Source organism: Primulina eburnea, chromosome 15 (genome assembly GCF_022965805.1).
Source record: "Primulina eburnea isolate SZY01 chromosome 15, ASM2296580v1, whole genome shotgun sequence".
NCBI classification, from domain to species: domain Eukaryota; kingdom Viridiplantae; phylum Streptophyta; class Magnoliopsida; order Lamiales; family Gesneriaceae; genus Primulina; species Primulina eburnea.
The window spans coordinates 18,251,196-18,273,133 of record NC_133115.1 but is presented as its reverse complement, the minus strand read 5'-3'; the positions used below and the strand labels follow the sequence as shown (position 1 = coordinate 18,273,133).

At 40.3% G+C, this 21,938-nt stretch overlaps 1 protein-coding gene and 1 long non-coding RNA gene across 2 annotated transcripts; one reads left to right on the top strand and one right to left on the bottom strand.

Moving 5' to 3' along the window:
• Window positions 1-655: 655 nt before the first annotated feature.
• Window positions 656-7,740, top strand: LOC140815270 (uncharacterized). Its single transcript, XR_012114318.1, has 2 exons — window positions 656-863; window positions 7,482-7,740. It is a non-coding gene; the product is annotated as an uncharacterized lncRNA (long non-coding RNA).
• Window positions 7,741-18,752: 11,012 nt separating this feature from the next.
• LOC140815510 (uncharacterized) lies at window positions 18,753-21,489 on the bottom strand. The gene is made up of 2 exons (XM_073174598.1): window positions 20,974-21,489; window positions 18,753-18,788 (listed from the first exon to the last, which is right to left on the bottom strand). The coding sequence occupies exons 1-2, from the start codon at window positions 21,487-21,489 to the stop codon at window positions 18,753-18,755; spliced, it is 552 nt and encodes a 183-aa protein (XP_073030699.1).
• Window positions 21,490-21,938: the final 449 nt, after the last annotated feature.

The window sequence follows — 21,938 nt, the reverse complement described above, 5'->3', positions numbered from 1 at the left end:
AGGCTGTTTATGAGCGATTCATGAAGATGCGTCCGAAGGAATTCTCTGGGACGTCCGACCCCATGGTTTCCGAGGGATGGATCAAATCTCTCGAGGTCATTTTCGAGTTTATGGAGCTAGGAGACGCAGACCGAGTCCGATGTGCCACCTACCTGTTCACTGGAGACGCTCGCTTATGGTGGGAAGGAGCTTCGGTAGCCTTGACTTTGGCTACCCTTTCTTGGAACCGCTTTACGGAGGTTTTCTACTCCAAGTATTTTGCTGAGGAGGTTCGCACCAGACTGACCATAGAGTTCATGAGCCTGAGACAGGGGGATATGACGGTTACGGAGTTTATCCGTAAGTTCGAGAGGGGCTGTCACTTTGTGCCCCTGATCGCGAATGATGCCAGAGCGAAGCTGATGCACTTTCTAGTGGGTTTACGGCCGATCTTGCGCCGGGATGTTAGGGTGTCTGACCCTGCCACTTATGAGATTGCCGTCTCCAAGGCCTTAGCCGCAGAGCAGGATCTGCGGGACATCGAGAGGGATCGCCAGGGCAAGCGCCAGTCCAGGTACCCCACCGCCCTTCTCCTCATCAGCATCAGCAGCAGAACAAGAGGCCTTTCCATGGACCGCCGAGGAACAGAGGCCAGCAGCAGCAGCAGCAGGGACGCTTAGCCCCGAGGACTCAGGAGCACCCAGTCTGCCCCAGGTGCTCACGTCGTCATCCTGGAGCATGTATGTCTGGCTCAGGAAAGTGTTTCAAGTGTGGCAGCCCAGACCACATGTTGCTGCAGTGCCCTCAGAGGAATCTGCCTACTCAGGGCAGGGTTTTTGCGCTCCATGCCGCAGAAACCAACCCGGAGACCATGTTGTTGACAGGTACCTTTAAGATTTAAGTTATTATTGAATTTCCGTGTTTTGGGAATGGGGTTTGAGCATTTGAACTTAGAACAGCGATAGGATTGCATGCTCTACTTAGTATTATTTTCGGGACTTAGTTAGAAGAACTGTGGCCTTTGCATGTCTATAAGCTTAGCTTCTATGATCTTTGGGTTCCGCTTAGTGTTCCGAACTTTCAGGAAGAATTTTCATAGCCGGCTCAGCTACCAAGGCCTTGATAGATTCAGGGGCCACACACTCGTTCATTTCGGAGGTCTTCGCAAACTTTCTCAAGATCAAGACCATTGGGCTAGACATAGCCTTTTCAGTAGTGTTGCCGTCAGGCGAGGAGATGGCAGCTACCAATGTTATCAGAGGATATATACCTTGAGCTGCACGGTAATCTTGTTTATGCGGATCTGATTGTGCTACCGATGCCGGAATTTGACATCATCCTAGGAATGGACTGGCTACTGAAGAACAGAGTGTTGATAGACTTCCAGCGGAGATCTGTTCTTGTCCGACCACCTGGAATGGAGCAGTTCTTATTTGAGCCGGATAGGTACTTTTCGTTACCACGCATTATTCCATATGTTCAGGCTAGGAAACTCATGCATAGAGGGTGTCGAGCATTTCTAGCGACCTTTTTATCTGTCCCCGAGGAACCCAGCCAGTCAGCCTCAGATGTTCCGATTGTCAGAGACTTCTTAGACGTTTTTCCCGAAGACGTCTCTGGTATGCCACCCGAGAGAGAGATGGAGTTTTCCATTGAGCTTATGCCAGGTACGGCTCCGATATCCAAAGCGCCATACCGACTTGCACCGACAGAGATGGCAGAGCTTAAGAAGCAGATTCAGGAACTTCTCGACAAGGAATTCATTCGCCCGAGCTTTTCACCATGGGGCGCGCCAGTCTTATTTGTAAAGAAGAGGATGGCTCCATGAGGCTTTGCATTGACTATCGGGAGTTGAACATGGGTTACAGTTAAGAACAAATACCCACTGCCGAGGATTGAGGATCTGTTTGACCAATTGCAGGGAGCTTCGATTTTCTCTAAGATAGATCTGCGTTCTGGTTATCATCAGTTGAGGGTGAGAGATGCTGATGTCTCGAAGACAGCTTTCAGGACTCGTTATGGTCACTACGAGTTCCTGGTGATGCCGTTTGGTCTGACAAATGCTCCAGCGATCTTCATGGATCTCATGAATCGCGTATTTCAGCCGTATCTTGACCAGTTTGTGATAGTGTTCATAGACGACATTCTTGTCTACTCCAAGAGTCAAGAGGATCACAGCAGACATTTGACCACAGTGTTGCAGACCTTGCAGATACACAAGTTATTCGCAAAGTTCAGCAAGTGCGAATTCTGGTTAGAGAAGGTGGCGTTCTTGGGCCACATTGTTTCTAGCAGTGGTATTGAGGTAGACCCCGCAAAAGTTGCAGCAGTCCGAGATTGGGTTGTGCCTCAGAATGCATCCGAGATCCGCAGTTTTCTTGGGCTGGCAGGATATTACAGGAAATTCATTCAGGGATTCTCCTCCATTGCCGTTCCACTCACAGCACTGACCAAGAAAAATGTGAAATTTGTGTGGAGCAAGGGAGTGTCAGAAGAGCTTCGATACTTTGAAGCAAGCTCTTATCTCAGCACCAATATTGGCCATGCCAGCAGGACCCGGTGAGTTTGTCCTTTACACAGATGCTTCGAAGCTTGGTTTAGGTGCAGTTCTGATGCAGCATGGGAAAGTGATAAGCGTATGCTTCTCGACAGCTGAAGGTCCATGAGAAGAACTACCCTACCCATGATCTGGAGTTAGCGGCTGTAGTTTTTGCCTTGAAGATTTGGAGGCACTATCTGTATGGAGAGAAATGCCAGATCTTTACCGACCACAAGAGCCTCAAGTATTTCTTTACGCAGAAGGAGCTGAACATGCGTCAGAGGCGTTGGTTGGAGCTTGTGAAAGACTACGATTGTAACATTAGCTACCACCCGGGTAAGGCTAATGTAGTTGCGGATGCTTTGAGCAGGAAAGTCGCAGTGATGGCTCACCTGACGATTCAGAAACCTCTTCAGATTGAGATACAGAGGTTTGATCTTGAGACTTATCCTCGCGGTAGAGTTCCTCGTCTATCTACCTTGACGATTCAGTCCTCTCTTCTTGACCGTATTCGCAGCGCTCAGTCAGCAGATGAGCAATTGGCACAGTGGAAGAAAAGAGATGAGGCCAAGGGCAGTGTCTTATATTCAGTCAGCGAAGGTATTGTGAGATACCGAGACAGGATATGGGTTCCTAGCAGTGATTCTATCCGAGCAGACATCTTATCAGAGGCCCATACGTCCCCGTACTCCATTCACCCTGGGAGTACGAAGATGTACAAGGATATGCAGTTATTGTATTGGTGGCCGGGTATGAAAAGAGACATCAGACGGTTTGTGTCCGAGTGTCTGACCTGTCAGTTAGTGAAGGCCGAACATCAGAGACCAGCAGGTTTGCTCAAGCCTCTTCCCATTCCCGAGTGGAAGTGGGAGAATGCTACCATGGACTTTGTGATCGGTTTGCCGAAGTCAGTCAGAGGATCAAATGCCATTTGGGTGATTGTAGATCGTCTTACCAAATCAGCGCACTTTCTGCCTATTAAGACGACATTCACCATGATTCAGTATGCAGAGCTTTATATCCGAGAGATAGTCCGACTTCATGGTATTCCAGTTTCTATAGTATTCGACAGAGATCCCAGATTCACTTCCTCATTTTGGAAGAGCTTGCATTCGACTATGGGTACGAAGTTGCTGTTTAGCACAGCCTTTCATCCGCAGACAGATGGGCAGTCAGAGCGTGTTATTCAGATCTTAGAGGATCTTCTTCGTGCTTGTGTGATTGACTTCTCAGGGAGTTGGGAGTCGAACTTGCCATTTGTAGAGTTCACCTATAACAATAGTTTCCAATCTTCTATTGGTATGGCTCCGTATGAAGCACTGTATGGCCGCAAGTGCAGATCTCCTGTTCATTGGGATGAAGTAGGAGAGAGAGCAGAGTTGGGTCCAGAGATTGTTCAGCAGGCAGCAGATGTAGTAGTCAAGATCCGTGATAGGATGAGGACTGCTCAGAGCCGACAGAAGAGTTATGCCGATCAGCGGAGGAGAGACTTAGAGTTTGCAGTGGGCGATCATGTCTTTGTGAAAGTGGCACCTATGAAGGGTGTCATGAGATTTGGGAAGAAAGGGAAGCTCAGTCCGAGATTCATTGGACCATTTGAGATCCTTGACAGAGTTGGGACGCTAGCTTATCGTGTTGCTCTTCCGCCGAATTTGGCCGGAGTACACAATGTCTTCCACGTCTCTATGCTGAGGAAGTATATGACAAATCCTTCGCATGTCTTGAACTTTGAGCCGTTGCAGCTTACTCCGAACCTATCTTATGAGGAGAGACCAGTGCAGATCCTAGACAGACAGGAGAAAAAGCTTCAGAACAAGCTGGTTAAGCGAGTCAAAGTCAAATGGCTCAATCATTCTGAGGAGGAAGCTACATGGGAGTCTGAGCCGGAGATGAGAGATCGTTACCCCGAGTTATTCGGTGAGTTCTAATTTCGAGGACGAAATTTCTTTTAAGGGGGGAAGGATTGTAGAACCCGTAAATCAGTCTACGTTTAAACCATGCATAATTCTAGATTTTTAAATTTAATTGACTCCATTGCATGATTATTTTAAATGCACTTCTTTGAAGTTAATTATTTTATTATTTCATCTCAGTAGTTGATTTTTAGCATTTCAGTTATTTCAGTGAGGCCGGACTGGAGTTGGAGTTTTGAGATAGGATTTAAGATTCGAGAATTATTTCCGGGAGTTAATTTAACTAGCAAGTAAGTTCATTTAAGTTAATAAGGGAGGTGTGAGGATTTAATTTAAGTTGCTTGAGGTGATTAAGAAATAAGCCCATTTAAGTTGCATAATTAAAAGGTTAGCTCACTAAATTAATTAAAGGATTAGTAAGGCCTTTAAGGATTATTAGTTGACTAGATAAAAAACACTCCCCATCCATTTTTTAGAAGTGAAATTTCGGCCATCCCTTAGTACCTAGACAATTATTTTTGCCAACCCACATTTGGCCATTCCATGTAAATTTTTAGCATGCTAATCTTTTCAATTATTAACAAAACCTTAATTAGTTAGTTATTAAGCATGATCCTAGCCTTGGATACCATACAATACATCGGTCAAGGCATTCCCAAGGAGATTTGACAAGCATGTGCAAATTTTAAGGAGTGTGGGACTTAGTCTTGAGTTGAGATCCTATATTTGTGGATCTTGCCTCTCACCTTTCCAACCATTTTTCTCCCCACCTCCATAACAACTCCATCACACCCCTCCCCACTGAAATTCAGAGAGTTTGAGAGGGGAAATTTCGTGACCCTCATAGCTAGAGCAAGGGAGAAAAATCCAGCAAGGTAGCAAGAAAAGAAATCGCTCCATCTCCTCCGCGCCGGATCGTCTCATCTTTTCGTTTTCTTTCGAAACGAATTCAAGGCATGTATATACTTTTTCTAAACCTCAATCAAGTCATATTATCAAGTATTTTTCAGTACATGATCAGATTTCATCATGCAAAAACCGAACACATATCAAATTTGTCAAAAGAAAATGCATGCAGATTTTTCGGTTTTCTTGGGCAGCTTCATGGTTTGCTTTGTGTTGTGGATTTCAGGTTATGATTCGACTCCAGGCTCTCAAGGCTGTTCCTAGACATGTAATAGGATGTATTAGGACCATGTTGGTCCATTCATTTAGCCCCCACCCTTGCTGGAAACCGAAATGACAGCAAGTTCCCCATAGGTGCAGGAAATGGTGTTTGAAAAATTTCAGTTTCTTGTCTTGAGGGTTGGATCTGATCTTGGCTGCTCTAAGGGCTCTTAGCCATGGTTGGATCACTCGCCTAGCATGTCTAAGACATGAATAAGTCTCCATTTTGGTGGCTTGGTCCATGACTCCTCGGTTTTTAATTAAAACATCACAACAGCCCCTCCCCTCTCGGCCCTTCAGTTTTTGTACAGCATATGTATTTCGAGTTTGGTGGTTTGGTATGGATCTTGGTTGGCCTATGGCCCTTAGCCACGGTTCATACCATGCCCCTATATGTCTAGATTGTGCCATGGTCAATCAAATGGCCAATGGAACGATCCGTGACAGCAAAACAAGAACAATGTCCGACGCGCAGAATTTGTGCTCTCGGGTGAATCTTTTCTGATGTTTGCTGGATTGGTGCGAATTGTGGCTGGTCTTGTGCCCTTAGCCATGGTTCAAATCATTCCTTGGGATGTTGGTAAGGGTCTCTGGTCGGTGGTGTAAGCCCCAATGGCCGGCGGACTCGAAAACGACACAAGGAAAACAAGTGCGCAGCTGCTGTATTTTTGGACAGCAAGTTGCTGTGTCGGTTCAGAGGCTCGTTCGAGTTCTTGGTCGGCTTTTAGCCTATGGCCTTGGACTGGACAGTTCCCCTTTAAGTTAGGAAGGTCATGTTTTTGGCCGTTCGTCATTCGAATCATTTTTGAAGTCGTACGAGAATTTACGGTGAGATGTGGCAAGTTGCGCAGCTGCTGGAAAATTTTACAGCAAGTTGCTGTGTCGGTTCAGAGGCTTGTTCGAGTTCTCGGTCGGCTTTTAGCCTATGGCCTTGGACTGGACAGTGCCCCTTTAAGTTAGGAAGGTCATGTTTTTGGCCGTTTGTCATTCGGATCATTTTTGAAGTCGTACGAGAATTTACGGTGCGATGTGCCAAATTGACTCTCGAAAGAGCGTTTCTTGTTTTGGACTCCATTCCACCTATATTTCGACCATCATAATTTTGGGAGCATTATTTCATTATTTTCAGCGTATTTTAATCATGACTATATGTCGGTTCAGTGTTGGTTCGGGTTGGTTCGGAGTCACGATTAAATACGAAGTCATTAGACGTCATAGCCGCATCTTTTGAACGTAAATTGCATAGTTGGTCAAGTTTAAGCTATTGCATATTTTCATGGCACCGTTAGGTTGCAGCGAGCCTGAGGGACGATACAACCCACTCCAGTTGGTAAAATTACAGGATATTTTCATTATCGCCAGTTAATTATTTTACGTGCATGAAAACAGAAAATGATTATTTTTGAGATTTATGCGATATGGCTTGTGGTTCATTCACTATGTGGGAGCATTATTTATACGGTCGCTAGTGACCGCTCAGTTCAGGTTGGTACCATCAGGTCGCCAGTGACCTATCAGTTCAAGATGGTACCATCGGGTCTTCAGTGACCGCCAGCTCAGTTTCAGGCTCCCCGGTAGTCAGTTACCGATCAGTTCAGCTTAGTGCAGTGGCCACAGGCGTAAAACATAATCTCAACAGAAAATTTTACCAGTTATTTCAGTACAGGGCTCCAAGGAGTAAACGTTTTTACTATGATTATCAGTTCAGTTATGCACGTATTATAATTGCTCAGTACAGATTATTTTCAGCATGAGTACAGATTATTTTCAGCATGCCTCATGACATGATATTTTATCCCATGCATATTTTACTTCAGATTTTACTCGTTACCTGCGATATATGCATGCTGAGTCTTTAGGCTCACTAGACTTGATTGTTGTAGGTATTGATGAGGCCAGGGCCGAGGACGGGGACCAGTGAGCCAGCTTGGGTCGGCAGTAGTGGCACCCGAGGACCTCAGTGCAGCAGTTGTTATTTTTCCGCTAATAATTTTTATCAGTCGTTGGACAAATTTTAAGTTGTTATTTTTGGCAACTTTATTTTTATTCCGCTGCAATAATTTGAAACATTGAACTTGATTCACCTGTGATTTTATGAATGAGACCGTTTAAGTTCTTTTAAAAAGAAAATTTTAAATTTTCCGCAAATTTTCAAAGTAAGGATTTTTGGGACTTTACAGTTGGTATCAGAGCCGACCTCTCTTAGTACGGTGTGGTTCGGGGACGAACCAAGCGGAAGCTGGTGGGCATGTGAGGCCCGGGGCCGAAGAGGGCGGGGGGTGATCGCCGGTGCCATCAGTTGCACGGACAATGAGCAGCTCCTGGCAGGCTTCTAGGTGGAGGGAACATGAATGAACCGACCCACACGGGAATGAGAGGGATTCTGAGACTGTGCAATGTAATGGACTGAACAGTTGAAGAGGGCTTAAAAGATTTGATTGGTACTACTCATATCACGAAGGTGCATCTTCTTTTCGGTAGCTCATCACATAAGAACTCTAAAGTTAAGCGTGCTTGACTTGGAGCAATTTTGGGATGGGTGACCTCCTGGGAAGTTTCCTAGGGTGCGTGTGAGTGAGGACATAATCACGCTGGAAAGACCCGTCTTGATACAGTGAGGACAGTCGTCGAATCTGGGGCGTTACAAAAACACAACCCAATCATCGGTGAGATGCATCACAATAAACGACAAAGCCACCAGTACCTGAAGGAATTGTCAACACAGGCGCACTGGTCAATCTCTTTTTCAATTCAAGAAAACTGAATTCACAGTCTTCGGTCCACACAAATGGAGCATTCTTCTGGGTTAACTGCGTAATCGGTTTGGCAATACTCGAAAAATCTTTAATGAATCGGCGATAATATCCTGCCAAACCCATAAAACTGCGAATTTCTGGCACAGATGTAGGTCTCGTCCAATTAATCACGGCTTCAACCTTACTGGGATCAAATGATATACCGTCTCCCGATATAATATGACCCAAAAACACAACCTGTTTCAGCCAAAACTCACATTTCGACAATTTAGCATACAGTTTCTCTGCCCTCAAAATTCTCAACACAGTCCTCAGATGATTAGCATGCTCAATCATATTCTTTGAATAAATCAATATATCATCAATGAATATGATCACAAAATTATCTAAGTATTTCTGAAAGACGCGGTTCGTCAATCCCATAAATACCGCTGGAGCATTCGTCAAACCAAATGGCATGACAATAAATTCATAGTGTCCATACCTGGTTCTGAATGCTGTCTTTGAGATATCAGAGTCCCTGACTCTCAATTGATGGTATCCAGATCTCAAATCGATCTTGGAATACACCGATGAACCCTGCAACTGATCAAACAGATCATCAATACGAGGCAATGGATATTTATTCTTTACCGTCGCCTTATTCAGTTGCCGGTAGTCGATACAAAGTCTCATCGACCCGTCTTTCTTTCTCACGAACAGTACTGGAGCACCCCAAGGAGATACACTCGGTCTGATATATCCCTTGGCCAGTAAATCCTCCAACTGTTCTTTCAGTTCTTTCAATTCGATCAGTGCCATCCGGTATGGAGCTCTCGAAATCGGAACTGTTCCTGGCATCTACTCAACGCTGAAGTCTATCTCTCGAATCGGAGGCAATCCAGGAATCTCATCTGGAAAGACATCAGCAAACTCACACACCACTAGCAAGTCCGCCAATGATGGGCTCGACTTCAGTAAATCAACTGAATATACCAGGAATCCATCCGCTCCCTTCTGCAATAATCGTGTCATATTCATTGCAGATATCAAAGGAATTCTAGCACGAGAACCCTTACCATAAAATTTCCACTCCTCAGCCATCTCAGGTCTGAATCGAACAATCTTGTGGAAACAATCAACTGTAGCTCGATACTTGGCCAACATATCGATACCGATAATGCAATCAAAATCAGATAAACCAAGCACAATACAGTCTAGCTCAATCGTATGTCCATCGTACTGCAGTATACAAGGTTTCACAGATTTCACTGATATCAAACCTGTTCCTAACGGGGAAGTAACAGACACTACCGCAGACAATGACTCAATTGGCAATGCACGACTCAATGCAAACCTCTCAGAAATAAAAGTATGCGATGCACCAGTATCAATCAATACATATACAGGATAACAACAAATAAAACAGTTGCCTGCAACCACATCGTCAGGTGCATCCTGTGCCTGCTCCTCCGTCAAAGCAAACAATCGGGCCTGCTGTCTAGGAGGCTGGCTCGCGGTCTGGCCCCCTCCTGGCCTCTGCTGTGACAGAGTAGACGGTACTGGCTGAAAGGAATGAACGGCAGATGGTCGTCTACCTGCCTGAGCCACTGATCCAGATGACTCAGCTGCCTGCGATCCCTGGGCACCTCGCTGTGGACACACTCGGGCAAAGTGTCCTTGCTGTCTACAGATACGACAGCTGCCAACTACTCCTCGGCACTGATCTGTGGAATGCCTCCCTCCACAAGTATCACAGTACGGTCCTGCATAGCTCTGGCTCTGACCGGTCTGTCTAGAGCCACTTGAACTGGACGAGGTAGTCCCTGACTTCTTGAATTGCTTCCCTCTAGCCTTCAAGAAATCCTTCTTTCCGCTACCGCTGCTGCCACCTTCAAATCTAGGAGGTGGTTGCTATCCCAGTGCTGGAAGCACAAACGAAGCCTCTCTCTGCCTCATCAGGCCTGCCTCGGCTCCCTTGGCTCTGTTCAGGGCATCGGTGAAATTATTGGGCCTCCCGGTGTTCACCAAAGTGAACATTTCAGGATTTAGGCCATTTATAAACTGGTCTGCAACGGCCTCATCACTCCCCGCCACATGAGGAGCAAATCGGAGCAGTGTCGAAAACTTAGCCACATAATCCTCAGTGTTTAACTGGCCTTGTTTCAGGTTTGCAAATTCGGCTCCCTTGTCCTTCCTATAAGATACTGGAAAGAACCGTAGATAAAATTCAGTCTTAAACACATTCCAGGTAATGGCCGTACCTCTCTGTTCCAATGCCCTTCTAGTCGTGATCCACCAGTGTTTAGCAACATCATGCAACTGGTGTATTATCAGTTTCACCCTCTTTTCCTCAGTATACTCAAAGATTCAAACAGTGATTCAATGTCGTCCAACCAACTTTCACATTCCACGGAGTTCTCCGTACCTTTCAAAGTCGGTGGATGAAATGACTGAAACCTTTTCAGCAATTTCTCCATTGCTGTAGGTGTCACGTCCATGGGAGGATTCGAGGTACTCCCCTGTTCTGGCATTCTCCTCGGAGGCATATCTGAAATCAGAAGGATTAGCAATCCCAAACCCAAAAATTCTATTTCAGTCCTCCTCCGATCATCTTACTGCTGATCCAGAATCGGCTCTGATTCAATCTCAATAATACATGTTTTCAAATCAAGTCAGATAAACGGATAAACATGCATTATAAAGCAGTAAATCATGCTAGCAATCAAAAGCAGGAAAGAAAATAAATCTACCCCGCTCACTAGCTCCTATCTAAATCTCAAGGATCTATCGCTCTGATACCACCTGTTGTGGGGACCCGGACGCTAATCAAGTTCTTAATCATAATTGGGACTAATTAATCAATTAAAAATAGGGTCTAAATTTTTTTTTTAAAAATGCGGAACGTAGTGAAATCAAACATACATACATATCAGTATATAAAATACAAGTCCTGTATCACAACCATTTATTCAAACTAGGGTTTGACAACTACTATCAAGTGTTCAACCCTATCTCTAGTCCAAGTCCGGTGCCACCACTCTAATCACGATCTCTCTTCATCTCCTCGACCCTGGACCTGTCCCACCTGTTGTCAAGTACACATACAGACAAGACAACAGCCGGATATACCGGTGAGAATATAATCCCCAGTATAAATCAATGAAACATGCAATCATATAAACAAATATAAATCATGTAATCAGGTAACAGTAATATGTATCCAAATCTGAAACATAATTACAATTCTATAATTCAGACTAGACTCAATCCTAGTCTAGGGATTCCGGTTTCCAAATGTGGTGTTCCTATATCAAATTCCGTAATAGAAGAATTCCAATTCCTATTACTCGATATAACCAAACATCTGGAGTCCTGACCTATCCGTCATGGACTGTAGCTCTATCGCTAATATCATTATCTTGAGACATCGTGCAATGTTCCCGTGGCGATTCCACCACTATCAGGAACTTCTGTCACAAGATAACTCATCTGATACCTGCTATCTATAGTCAAGAGAACAAGTACATCCGTCAAATCAATGCAAATATCAATGCAATAAAGTAAAGTATGTGATTTAGGGAAACTCAAGTCTAATCCGACTCAAGTCGATCTCCCAATACCACATTGACTTATACCTTTCGTTGCAGTCTCGGTTTCCTGCTCAGTCGAAGTCCTGAATTCACAGTCTGTCTGGTAATGACAATATCAATAATCTCATGTCAATATACCACTCGAATCAATAACAATCTGATAAATCTTGATTTAATTCAAAATCAACGGCATAACGGTACAATTTCAATATCCCCGTCAATACCAATTCAACAGATAATAGTTACAATCCATAACTCATATCCAATACAATCCGTAATCCCGTCACAATTCAAATCTGTCCGGTATAGATCAATATACCTCAGAAATTCATAACAATTTCATAATCAGTCCGTTTCTTAATCTGACTTCGATTCTACGATGTATAACATATCAAGAACATCATATATGAATTCCATTCAATTCTGACTATATCATAATTCTAAAACATGTCAAAACGCAGTAAAACTTACGTCCAGTTGTAGCCTACGTTGCCAGGAACTCAATACCGAAGTCGGATTCAAAATAAGACGGACGGATTTCTCAGAAAAGGCGTAAGGATTTTCAGCACAATTCCTCGGACCCTTTTCTCGATTTATGTTCTGAAAACCGACTTGCATGTCTATATATATATCTAGACAACTCGCGCATGCATCATGGCAAGTGGCTCATTTTCCGCACAACACGCAACACCGCGAGTACGGTCGTTGCTGCACCGCGGGTGCGGTCCTGCACCGCGGGTGCGGTCTCGTAAGCACTGCAGGTGCGGTGACCATTCTGCCAAAATCACCTATCCTACTGTCTTCTCACCGCGGGTGCGATCCAAACATGAGCGCGGGTGCAGTCTTGCAAGCTTATGTTTTTCATAATTTCGTTTCTGAATACATTTCTCAGTGTCCCGATTAATCCCTTCATAATCACATGAAATGATAAATCAATCATCGATAATTACAGTGATTAATTCTTGGGCATTACAATATGGAAGTAAATTAACACTAGCTCCAAGATCAAGCAAGGCTTTTTTAATCTTTCGTTCTCCAATAATACATGAAATAGTAGGACAATCAGGGTCTTTGTATTTTAAAGTATTATTATTTTGAATGATTGCACTTACTTGTTCGGCTAAAAATGCTTTCTTTTTCACATTCAATTTTCTTTTCACTGTGCACAAGTCTTTCAAAAATTTAGCATATGATAAAGGAATATTAATTTTTACTTGTTTAAAAATATCATATATATCAGAATTCAAATTTGATTTTTTTGTATTTTTCAATGCATGAGGGAATGGTGGTGACACTGTCTGTTGAACCTCCTCTTCGGAAGTTATGGGTTCCACTTCCTTACCCTTTGAAGTTGATTTATCATCATCTTCACAAGGTTCAAGAATGGATTTTTCCACAACCTTACCACTTCGAAGGGTAATGACATATTTTACCTGATCCATCGGTTGAGTTCCAGAAGTTCCAGTTTGTGAATGATGATCCTTGGGATTAGGCAGAGGTTGTGAAGGAAATTTACCTTTCTCATGAACATTAAGTGCAGATGCAAATTTAGCAAGAGTATCTTTCAAATCTGTCATGGTTTGAGCAGTTTGAGTATTGATAGACTCTTGCTTTGCAATGAAAGAATTCAATGTATCTTCCAAATTTCTTTTAGGTGGAGGAACATAAGGTGCATAATTTTGAAAATTTTGTTGATTTTGGAAATGTGGTTGTGAAAATTGTGCAGCATTATCATTCCTCCAACTAAAATTTGGATGATTTCGCCAACCTGGATTGTAATTTTGAGAAAATGGTTCAAAATTTGGCCTTTTGAAATTGTTCAAAACATTGGCTTGTTCATGGAGACATTCTTTAAAAGAGGGCAAAGTGGGACAATCTTTTGTAAAATGATCACTTGTGTCACAGATGTGACACACAATTTCTTGAACAGATTTTAATTGACCATTCTTTTTCAATTCAAGTGCCTCAACTTTTCTTGCCAAAGAGGTAAATCTAGCTTGAAGATCATGTTCATCTTTCAGAGTGTACATACCTCCACCAGATGTAGGAGATTGAATCTTGTTTGAGGGTTCGATTGTACCTATAGTGTCCCAATTTTGAGCATTTTCAGCTAATGAATCGAGATACTCAATTGCCTCGTTTGGATCTTTATCTTCAAATGTTCCATTACACATAAATTCAACCATTTGCCTATCTTTAGGTGTTAAGCCTTCATAAAATTGAGAAACACCTCTCCAAATTCCAAAACCATGATGTGGACAAAGATTAAGAAATTCTTTGTATCTATCCCAACACTGATAAAAAAATTTCTCCTTGTTTTTGAGTGAAAGTGATGATTTGCCTTTTGAAAGAATTTGTTCTATGAGATGGAAAAAACTTTTTCAAAAATTGTTGTTGCAATTCATCCCAAGTTCGAATGGATCCTGATCTAAGATTTTGTAGCCAAGTTTTAGCTTTATCTTGTAAAGAAAAAGGAAAAAGCTTAAGTCGAATGATGTTCATGCTACAATTTAGATCATTATATGTTTTGCACACTTCTTCAAACTCTCGTAAATGCATGTATGGATTTTCAGAATCTAAGCCATGAAAATTGGGTAAAAGTTGGATAATACCAGGCTTAAAATTAAAATGAGATGCATCAGGGGGAAAAACTAGACATGAAGGTGCACTAGTACGTGTAGGATTCACGTGATCTCTAAGTGTTCTTCGTCTATGATGATCATGTTGAGATTGAATTTCATCTTCATTTTCTTGGATGGGTTCTTCCGCCATGTTTTGTAAAAATAATTGTTTCGAATGAGTCGACCACTAAGTGTACGTGACCAAATGCTCATGCAAATGGAAAAGAAAAAGAAAAAAAACACACAAAAGCAATAAAAATTCAAATAAAGAAAAATAAACTATAAACAATATTAAATAAACTTGAAATTAAATTATACTTCCCCGGCAACGGCGCCAAAAACTTGTTGCGACTTTGATTGTTGCACTCCCAAGAGCAGGTTGTCCACAAGTAATATAATTCGGTGAGTCCGATATCGTATCCACAGGAAAGCTAAGGTAATTACAAGTCCACTACAATGTCTTTTGTTTTTTTGTTTTTGTTTCTTTTTAATTTTAATTGTTTGAATCTTTAATGGGTAAATTTTAATTGTTCAATTTTTAATTTAAGTAGTTGAGATTAAAGGATCCACTCTTGCTATTTTAATAAAGTTAACATTAACGAGCAATATTGAAATCCACTTAATAAAATGGTTCCAATATATTAAATAATCATATTTATATTATGTTATATATTATTATCTTATAAGTATATAATATATACCAAAACTTATAAATGTGGTCAAGTATTTATTGTGCTATATATATTTGTAAACACTAAATCAAGGTTCCCACTTTAAATGGTTGGTAAAACAAAACTAACATTTAAATGGTACCAAAAAATTAATATTATGATATATTTATATATAGTAAATCAAGGTTCCCACTTTAAATGGTTGGTAAAACCAAACTAAAATTCAAATGGTACCAAGAAATTAATATTATAATATATTCATATATAATAAATCAAGGCATCCACTTTAAATGGTTGGTAATACCAAACTAACATTTAAATGGTTCCAAGAATTTAGTGTAACATATAGCAACAATAAATCAAAACTCCCACTTATAAGTAGGGTATAAAAATACTTAAAGAAATAAATATAACATAAACAATAAATAATGATTAAATAATATAAAACATAGATTCTTACCTTTTAGTAACCTTATTATCATGCCAAGAGTTTCACCTTTTCATCTCAACTTTAGGAAGTTAGCTATTCATTATTCAAAGTGTAAAACTTTGAATATGAAATTATCATGCTAATTATATTTAAATGAAGAAATAAAGGAAAAATATAGAGAGAAATATTATGAACTCAAAGGTTTGTTCATATAATGAGGGATATCTCAATACATTACAATGCACCCCTATTTATAGCCAAATTTGGGGAGACAACCAAAAATAAAATATTATTTTTTACACATAAGTCTTCATTAGGTGTTCCAAGAAATTAATATTTTAATACACATCACTTTTGAAAATCTTCTTCTCCGAATTTGCTTCTTCACATAAAAAGAAATATGTGGATAATTGAGTTTTCTAGTTGTGGTAATTTTTTCAAACCATTTGACCAAGTAATTTGAGAGATATGGTCAAAATACTAGCGCATGATAAAACTGCCACTCCTTTGGTAACTTTATTTGTTGCATAATTTGATCCCACTTGTGAGAAGATTTTTATCTCATGCTTTCCATCAATATTGTAGATATTAACATCAACTTTCTACAGGTACAAGAATCATCTTAATCCCATTTGCAACGCCGAGTTTATTCGTGTTTTATCGAACCTGTAAAAATAGTTAAAACTTATAATTACACAACAACTTATATTTTATACAATTTATTATAAAACATATAATATTTAAACATTTAATAAAACAAAAACTATATATTTATATAATAAAAAATTTAATTAATATACAATATTTTATCTTTATCAATCATCAATCACTTGTTATTATTTGCCTAGATTAAATCGAATAATTAAAAATCTTAGTATTTAAACAATAGTCTCTGTGGGATCGATACTTGGACTTGTCGTCTATTTACTATAACTTGACCTAGTCCGCTTGCTAGAATTATTCTCAACCGAAATCTTTGGTCACATACTGTTCCATACATAACCCATACGTAACTAACATGCATAATCTCTATTATTTCTTTAAATTTAAATAAATACTGCGTAATCAAAATCTGAACGTAAAATATTTCATGAAAACATGCTGTTAAAATATTTCATGCTTTAAAAGAAATGCGTAAACATAAAACTTACAGACCGAAGACGTGAATTCGTGAGCTTCTCGAGATCAGTAGTAGTACAACCCTTTACAAGAACATAGGCTCTGATACCAACTGTAGAAGCCCGAAATTCGTACTTGAAAATTTGCGGAAATATTTAAAATTTTTCTCTTTAAATAAATAACATACATCATTTATAAATTAATCAGATAACAACATTTAATGTTTGATGTAACAGTGGAATAAAAGTTCAAATGTCAAAATAGCAGCGGAAGTAAATATCCGTTTCAAAATAACAACTTAAAATAATTCATCGTGATAAAATGAGTTTGCATAAAAATGATAAATAAACTGATAAATGAGGTCATCGGGTTCCTACTACTGCCGACCCAAGATGGCTCACTGGTCCCCGCCCTCGGTCCCGACCTTATCAGTACCTACAACAATCAAGTCTAGTGAGTCTAAAGACTCAGCATATATATATCGTAGATAACAAGTAAATATATCATAAAATTTCATGTCGTGTAAAGATGTCATATCGTAAAGCGTAACGTGAAAATATCTTGTCATGAGTAATTATAAATACGTGCATAACTGAACTGAAAATCGTAAGTGAAATGTTTGCTCGAGAGAGCCCTGTCATGAAATAGCATATAATAATTTCAGTTGAGAATATGTTCTACGCAAGTGGCCCATAACATGAACTGAATCGTCTGATCAGACTAAACCACAGTATACTAGGCGGTAGAGATCATCACAGCTCTTGGACTGGATATCCGTACCAATACATGAACATGAACCGGTTAGTAACCACCGGACGAAGTAATAATCCCATGATAAGCTGCAATCCCATGAGTGTGAAGTGGCCACAAGCAATATCGCATATATTTCAAAAATAAACTCTTATATTTTTATGCACGTAATATAATTAAATGTCCTGTATTATTTCACCAAATGGGTTGGATCGTTCCCAGGCTCGCTGCGACCAAATTCTAATGTGAGAACATGCAAATAAACTTAACTTGACAATAACTTCGTAATTGAACTCGAAAACGGGCAATTACGCCCAACAAACTTAGTATTCAATCATGGCTTCGTACCAACCCTAACCAACATCGAACCATCGTTTAGCCATGATTAAAATACTCTTAAAATACTGAAAAACATGACCATAGGGCTGTAATACACGAAAATTGTGCATGGTGGCCAAAATCATGAAACGCTCTTTCGAGAGTCACTTTGGGACATCGCACCGTAAATTCTTGTATGAATCTCTAAAAATAAACAAATCACGAACCGCCAAAAACATGACCTTCCTAACTCAATGAGGTACTGTCCAGCAGCAGCAGCTGTTGCGCTTTCCTTGCGTCATTTGCGAGACTAATGGACATTGGGGCTTGAACAATCGACCAGAGCCTTTTCCCAACACCCCAAGGTGTGGCTTGAACCATGGCTAAGGGCCTAGGCCAGCCACAATCCAAGCAACACCATAAACATCACCACGGTTCCAACCGAGAACCAAACTGCACGTGTTGGATGTCTTGCTTGTTTTGCTGTCAAATGAAGGATCCAATGGCGATGAGGTTAACCATAGTCCATGCTAGACATGCTAAGGTGTTGCATGAGTCATGGATAGAAGCCAACCACAACCCACTTGACACCATAAAACCGAAACTCCACACACTCGACCATAACCAGAATTTTAAAACCGAATGGGCGCTGTTCTTGGTTGTTTTTAAAAATCGAGGGGGGCATGAACCAAGCCATGAAAGGGCATCTTGGTCACGTCCTAGACATACCAAGGAGAGGTTATAACCATGGCTACAGCCCCTAGGGTAGCCAATCAGAATCTTCACCGTAGACAATAAACATGCAAATTGAGACACAAAAATGACATGCTGGGGAGTTGCTGTCAAAACGTGATGCAAGGGGGGAAAGGGGCTGAAACCAATGGAAAAATCCCTTACTAATATACCCTATATCATGTCTAAAAGCAGCCTTGAGCTCCTGGAACGAGCCGCACCTGAAATCAAAAGAAAACATACCAACGTGAAGCACAAAAAATAGAGCCGAAAATATTCTGTGCAGAATTTTCAAACTTGTTGTCAATAAATTTCGGTTTTTGATATGAAATAGTGATCATGAATGGTTTAAAAAAATTTATATAACTTGATTGAAGAGCAAGGGATAATATAAACATGCCTTGGATTTTTGTTTTGAAAGAAAACAAACAATTACGACGACGCGGCGCGGCGGAGACTGAGTTGCTTTGCTTCTTGTTTTTCTCTCTTAATTTCTCCCTTGATATTCTCGATTTTTCTCTCTAAAAACCTACTGAATTTCGAGACTAAGGAGTGGGAGGGAAGGCTAGGAAAATAAATGGGAGGTTGCAAGATAAAAGGAAGAGAATAATCTTGCTATCTTTCAAGTTTGTGAGATAAGGAATGATTATGATATCATAGGATTTGAAGGATAATTAGGAGGTGCATGACCGATTTTTCTATGACAAATAAGGTAGAAAAAATTTACTTATTTAATAATTACTTGGTGATTAAAAGGTGGGGGAATTATCTCCCAAGAAAAGAATAAGGAATGATATAAAATGTTGAGTTGTCAAAACAAATCTTTGAATTGTTTAAGGGGACCGAATTCTAGCTTTTAAAAATGGGTAAAACATTGCTTAATTAATAATTATTGAGGATTTAAAATGAAGGGATTATCTACCAAGAATGGATAAGGAAAGGAATAAAATGTTGAGTTGTCAAACTAATTAAATCCTAAATGGGAGATGGCCGAAATTTTGAGTTTAAATGGAGGGAAAAATTGCTTAAATATTGTATTTTAAATTTTCAGAGTTTTATCTACCCATTAAATATTTTACTGAATTAATAAATTAATTATTGAATCTAAAAGAACTTATTTACTACTTATCTCAAATTACTTAAATAAATCATTTAAACATTCTTTTACATTAAAATAACTTATTATTTATCTTAAATAAATTTTAAGAATGTTTTCTTAATATTAAATTTTATCTCAATACTCCAACACCAGTCCGGCCTCACTTATTTAACTGAAAAGATAGTAACTAAACTACTGCGTAAAATAATCAAATTTAAAGAAAAGAATTTAAATCCTCATGCAATAAATCATTTTAATATAAATAATAGTAATTATGAATGGCTTATACGTAGTCTGGTTTAACGGGTTATACAAAAAGTTTATTATGTTTTTCATGCAATCATATACCAAACACTTAATATGGTTTGAAAGATGAGAAGAAAGAGATTAAGACATGCCTTTGCGTTTTAAACGCACGATTATCCGTTGACGATTGCAAAGAACGACGACGAACGACCTTGGCTTGAACTCCCTTGAAGCTTTTGAATTTTTCTTTCCAATATAACTTGTGTGTGCCGTGGATTTTTGGAGTTAAAAGAAATTCTGAATTGTGTTGCTAGTGGTGGAGGCGTGGGTTATATGAATTTGGGGTGGGGTTTTTGAGTATTTTATAGTTTAATTAATCACTAATTAGGCTTAGGCCCATTAAGTAGGTAATTTAGGCCCATGAGTGCTTAATTAGAATTTTAAAATAGTTTTGTTTAAATAAGTTTGTGAATTTATTAGCTGGGTTACCAAAACATTCGTTTTTTTGTTGAAAAACCAACACCGATAAAATTTACGTCCCGGCGTAAAAAATCACCTCAAAACCCCTTATTTTCAAAGATAAGAAAAAGCATCACCCTTACTTTAAATAATCAAAAACAATTATTTTAATAAAAAAGTTTTACAATTTTCAACCCTCGATCTCCGTTCCTCGATCGCAACTCGAATAATCCTTAAAAATATATTTTAATGCAACCGTGTAGAAAAATATATTTTTTTCTACATGTCAATATGCACAACATAATTAAAACATTTAAAAAATACAAGAGAATATAATAAATTGTATGCATGTGGTTCGCATGAACCTTTAAATTTTCGGGGTGTTACATCCATAATTTAAATAAAATCCTACATTGCATGCATTCAGGTTACGTGAATTAAATTCCTATTCCTTACAACTCCCCCCTTAAATAGAATTTCGTCCTCGAAATTTAGAACGTACCGAATAACTCCGGGTAGCGACTCCTCATCTCGGTCTCGGTTTCCCAAGTAGCCTCCTCCTCTGAATGATTCAGCCACTTGAACTTGACCATCTGGATCACCTTATTTCGGAGTCTCTTTTCCTGCCTGTTCAAAATCTGAGTAGATTTCTCCTCGAATGATAGATGCGGTGTCAGCTGAAGTGGCTCGTAGTTAAGCACATGCGAAGGATTCGACATGTACTTACGCAGCATGGCGGTGTGGAACACATTATGAACTCCCGCCAGATTCGGCGATAAAGCGACTCTGTAACCGAGTGTCCCAACTCTCTCTAGGATCTCAAATGGTCTGATGGATCTAGGGCTGAGCTTGCCCTTCTTCCCGAACCTCATCACACTCTTCATCGGTGAGACCTTCATGAAAACATGATCCTCTACTGCGAACTCAATATCTCGCTGCCTCTGATCAACATAACTCTTCTGACAGCTCTTTGCAATCTTCATCCTGTCCCTAATCCAGACCACTAAATCCACTGTTTGTCTGACAATATCCGAACCCAACTCTGCTCGCTCTCCCACCTCATCCCAATAAACTGGCGACCTACACTTCCTCCCGTAAAGTGCCTCGTACAGAGCCATATCTATCGATACTTGATAACTATTGTTGTATGTGAACTCCACAAGAGGTAACTTCGGCTCCCAGCTGCCCTGGAAGTCGATCATGCATGCTCGGGGGAGGTCCTATAGAATCTGAATCACCCTCTCTGATTGTCGTCTGTCTGAGGATGAAAAGCAGTACTGAACAGTAGCTTCTTACCTAACGCCTGACGGAGACTCTTCCAGAATGTAGACGTGAATTTCGGGCCCCTGTCTGAAACGATGGACATTGGAATCCCGTCCAGTCTGACTATCTCTCTGATGTACAGCTATGTGTACGGAGTCATGGTGAATGTCTTCCTGATCGGCAAGAAATGAGCTGATTTGGTGAGCCGATCAACAATCACCCAGATGGCCTTGAATCCTCCAGTAGTCCTCGGAAGCCCTATCACGAATTCCATAGTAATGTTCTCCCATTTCCACTCGGGAAT

Bases quoted from the DNA above. Each gene is read 5' to 3' on its own strand.
- LOC140815510 (XM_073174598.1), bottom strand. From the start codon at position 21,489: ATGGCTCTGTACGAGGCACTTTACGGGAGGAAGTGTAGGTCGCCAGTT. The intron at 18,789-20,973 runs GTGATCCAGATG...TTTTGATTTCAG, and splicing joins AAAAGAGACTCCGAAATAAG to GTGCGGCTCGTTCCAGGAGC.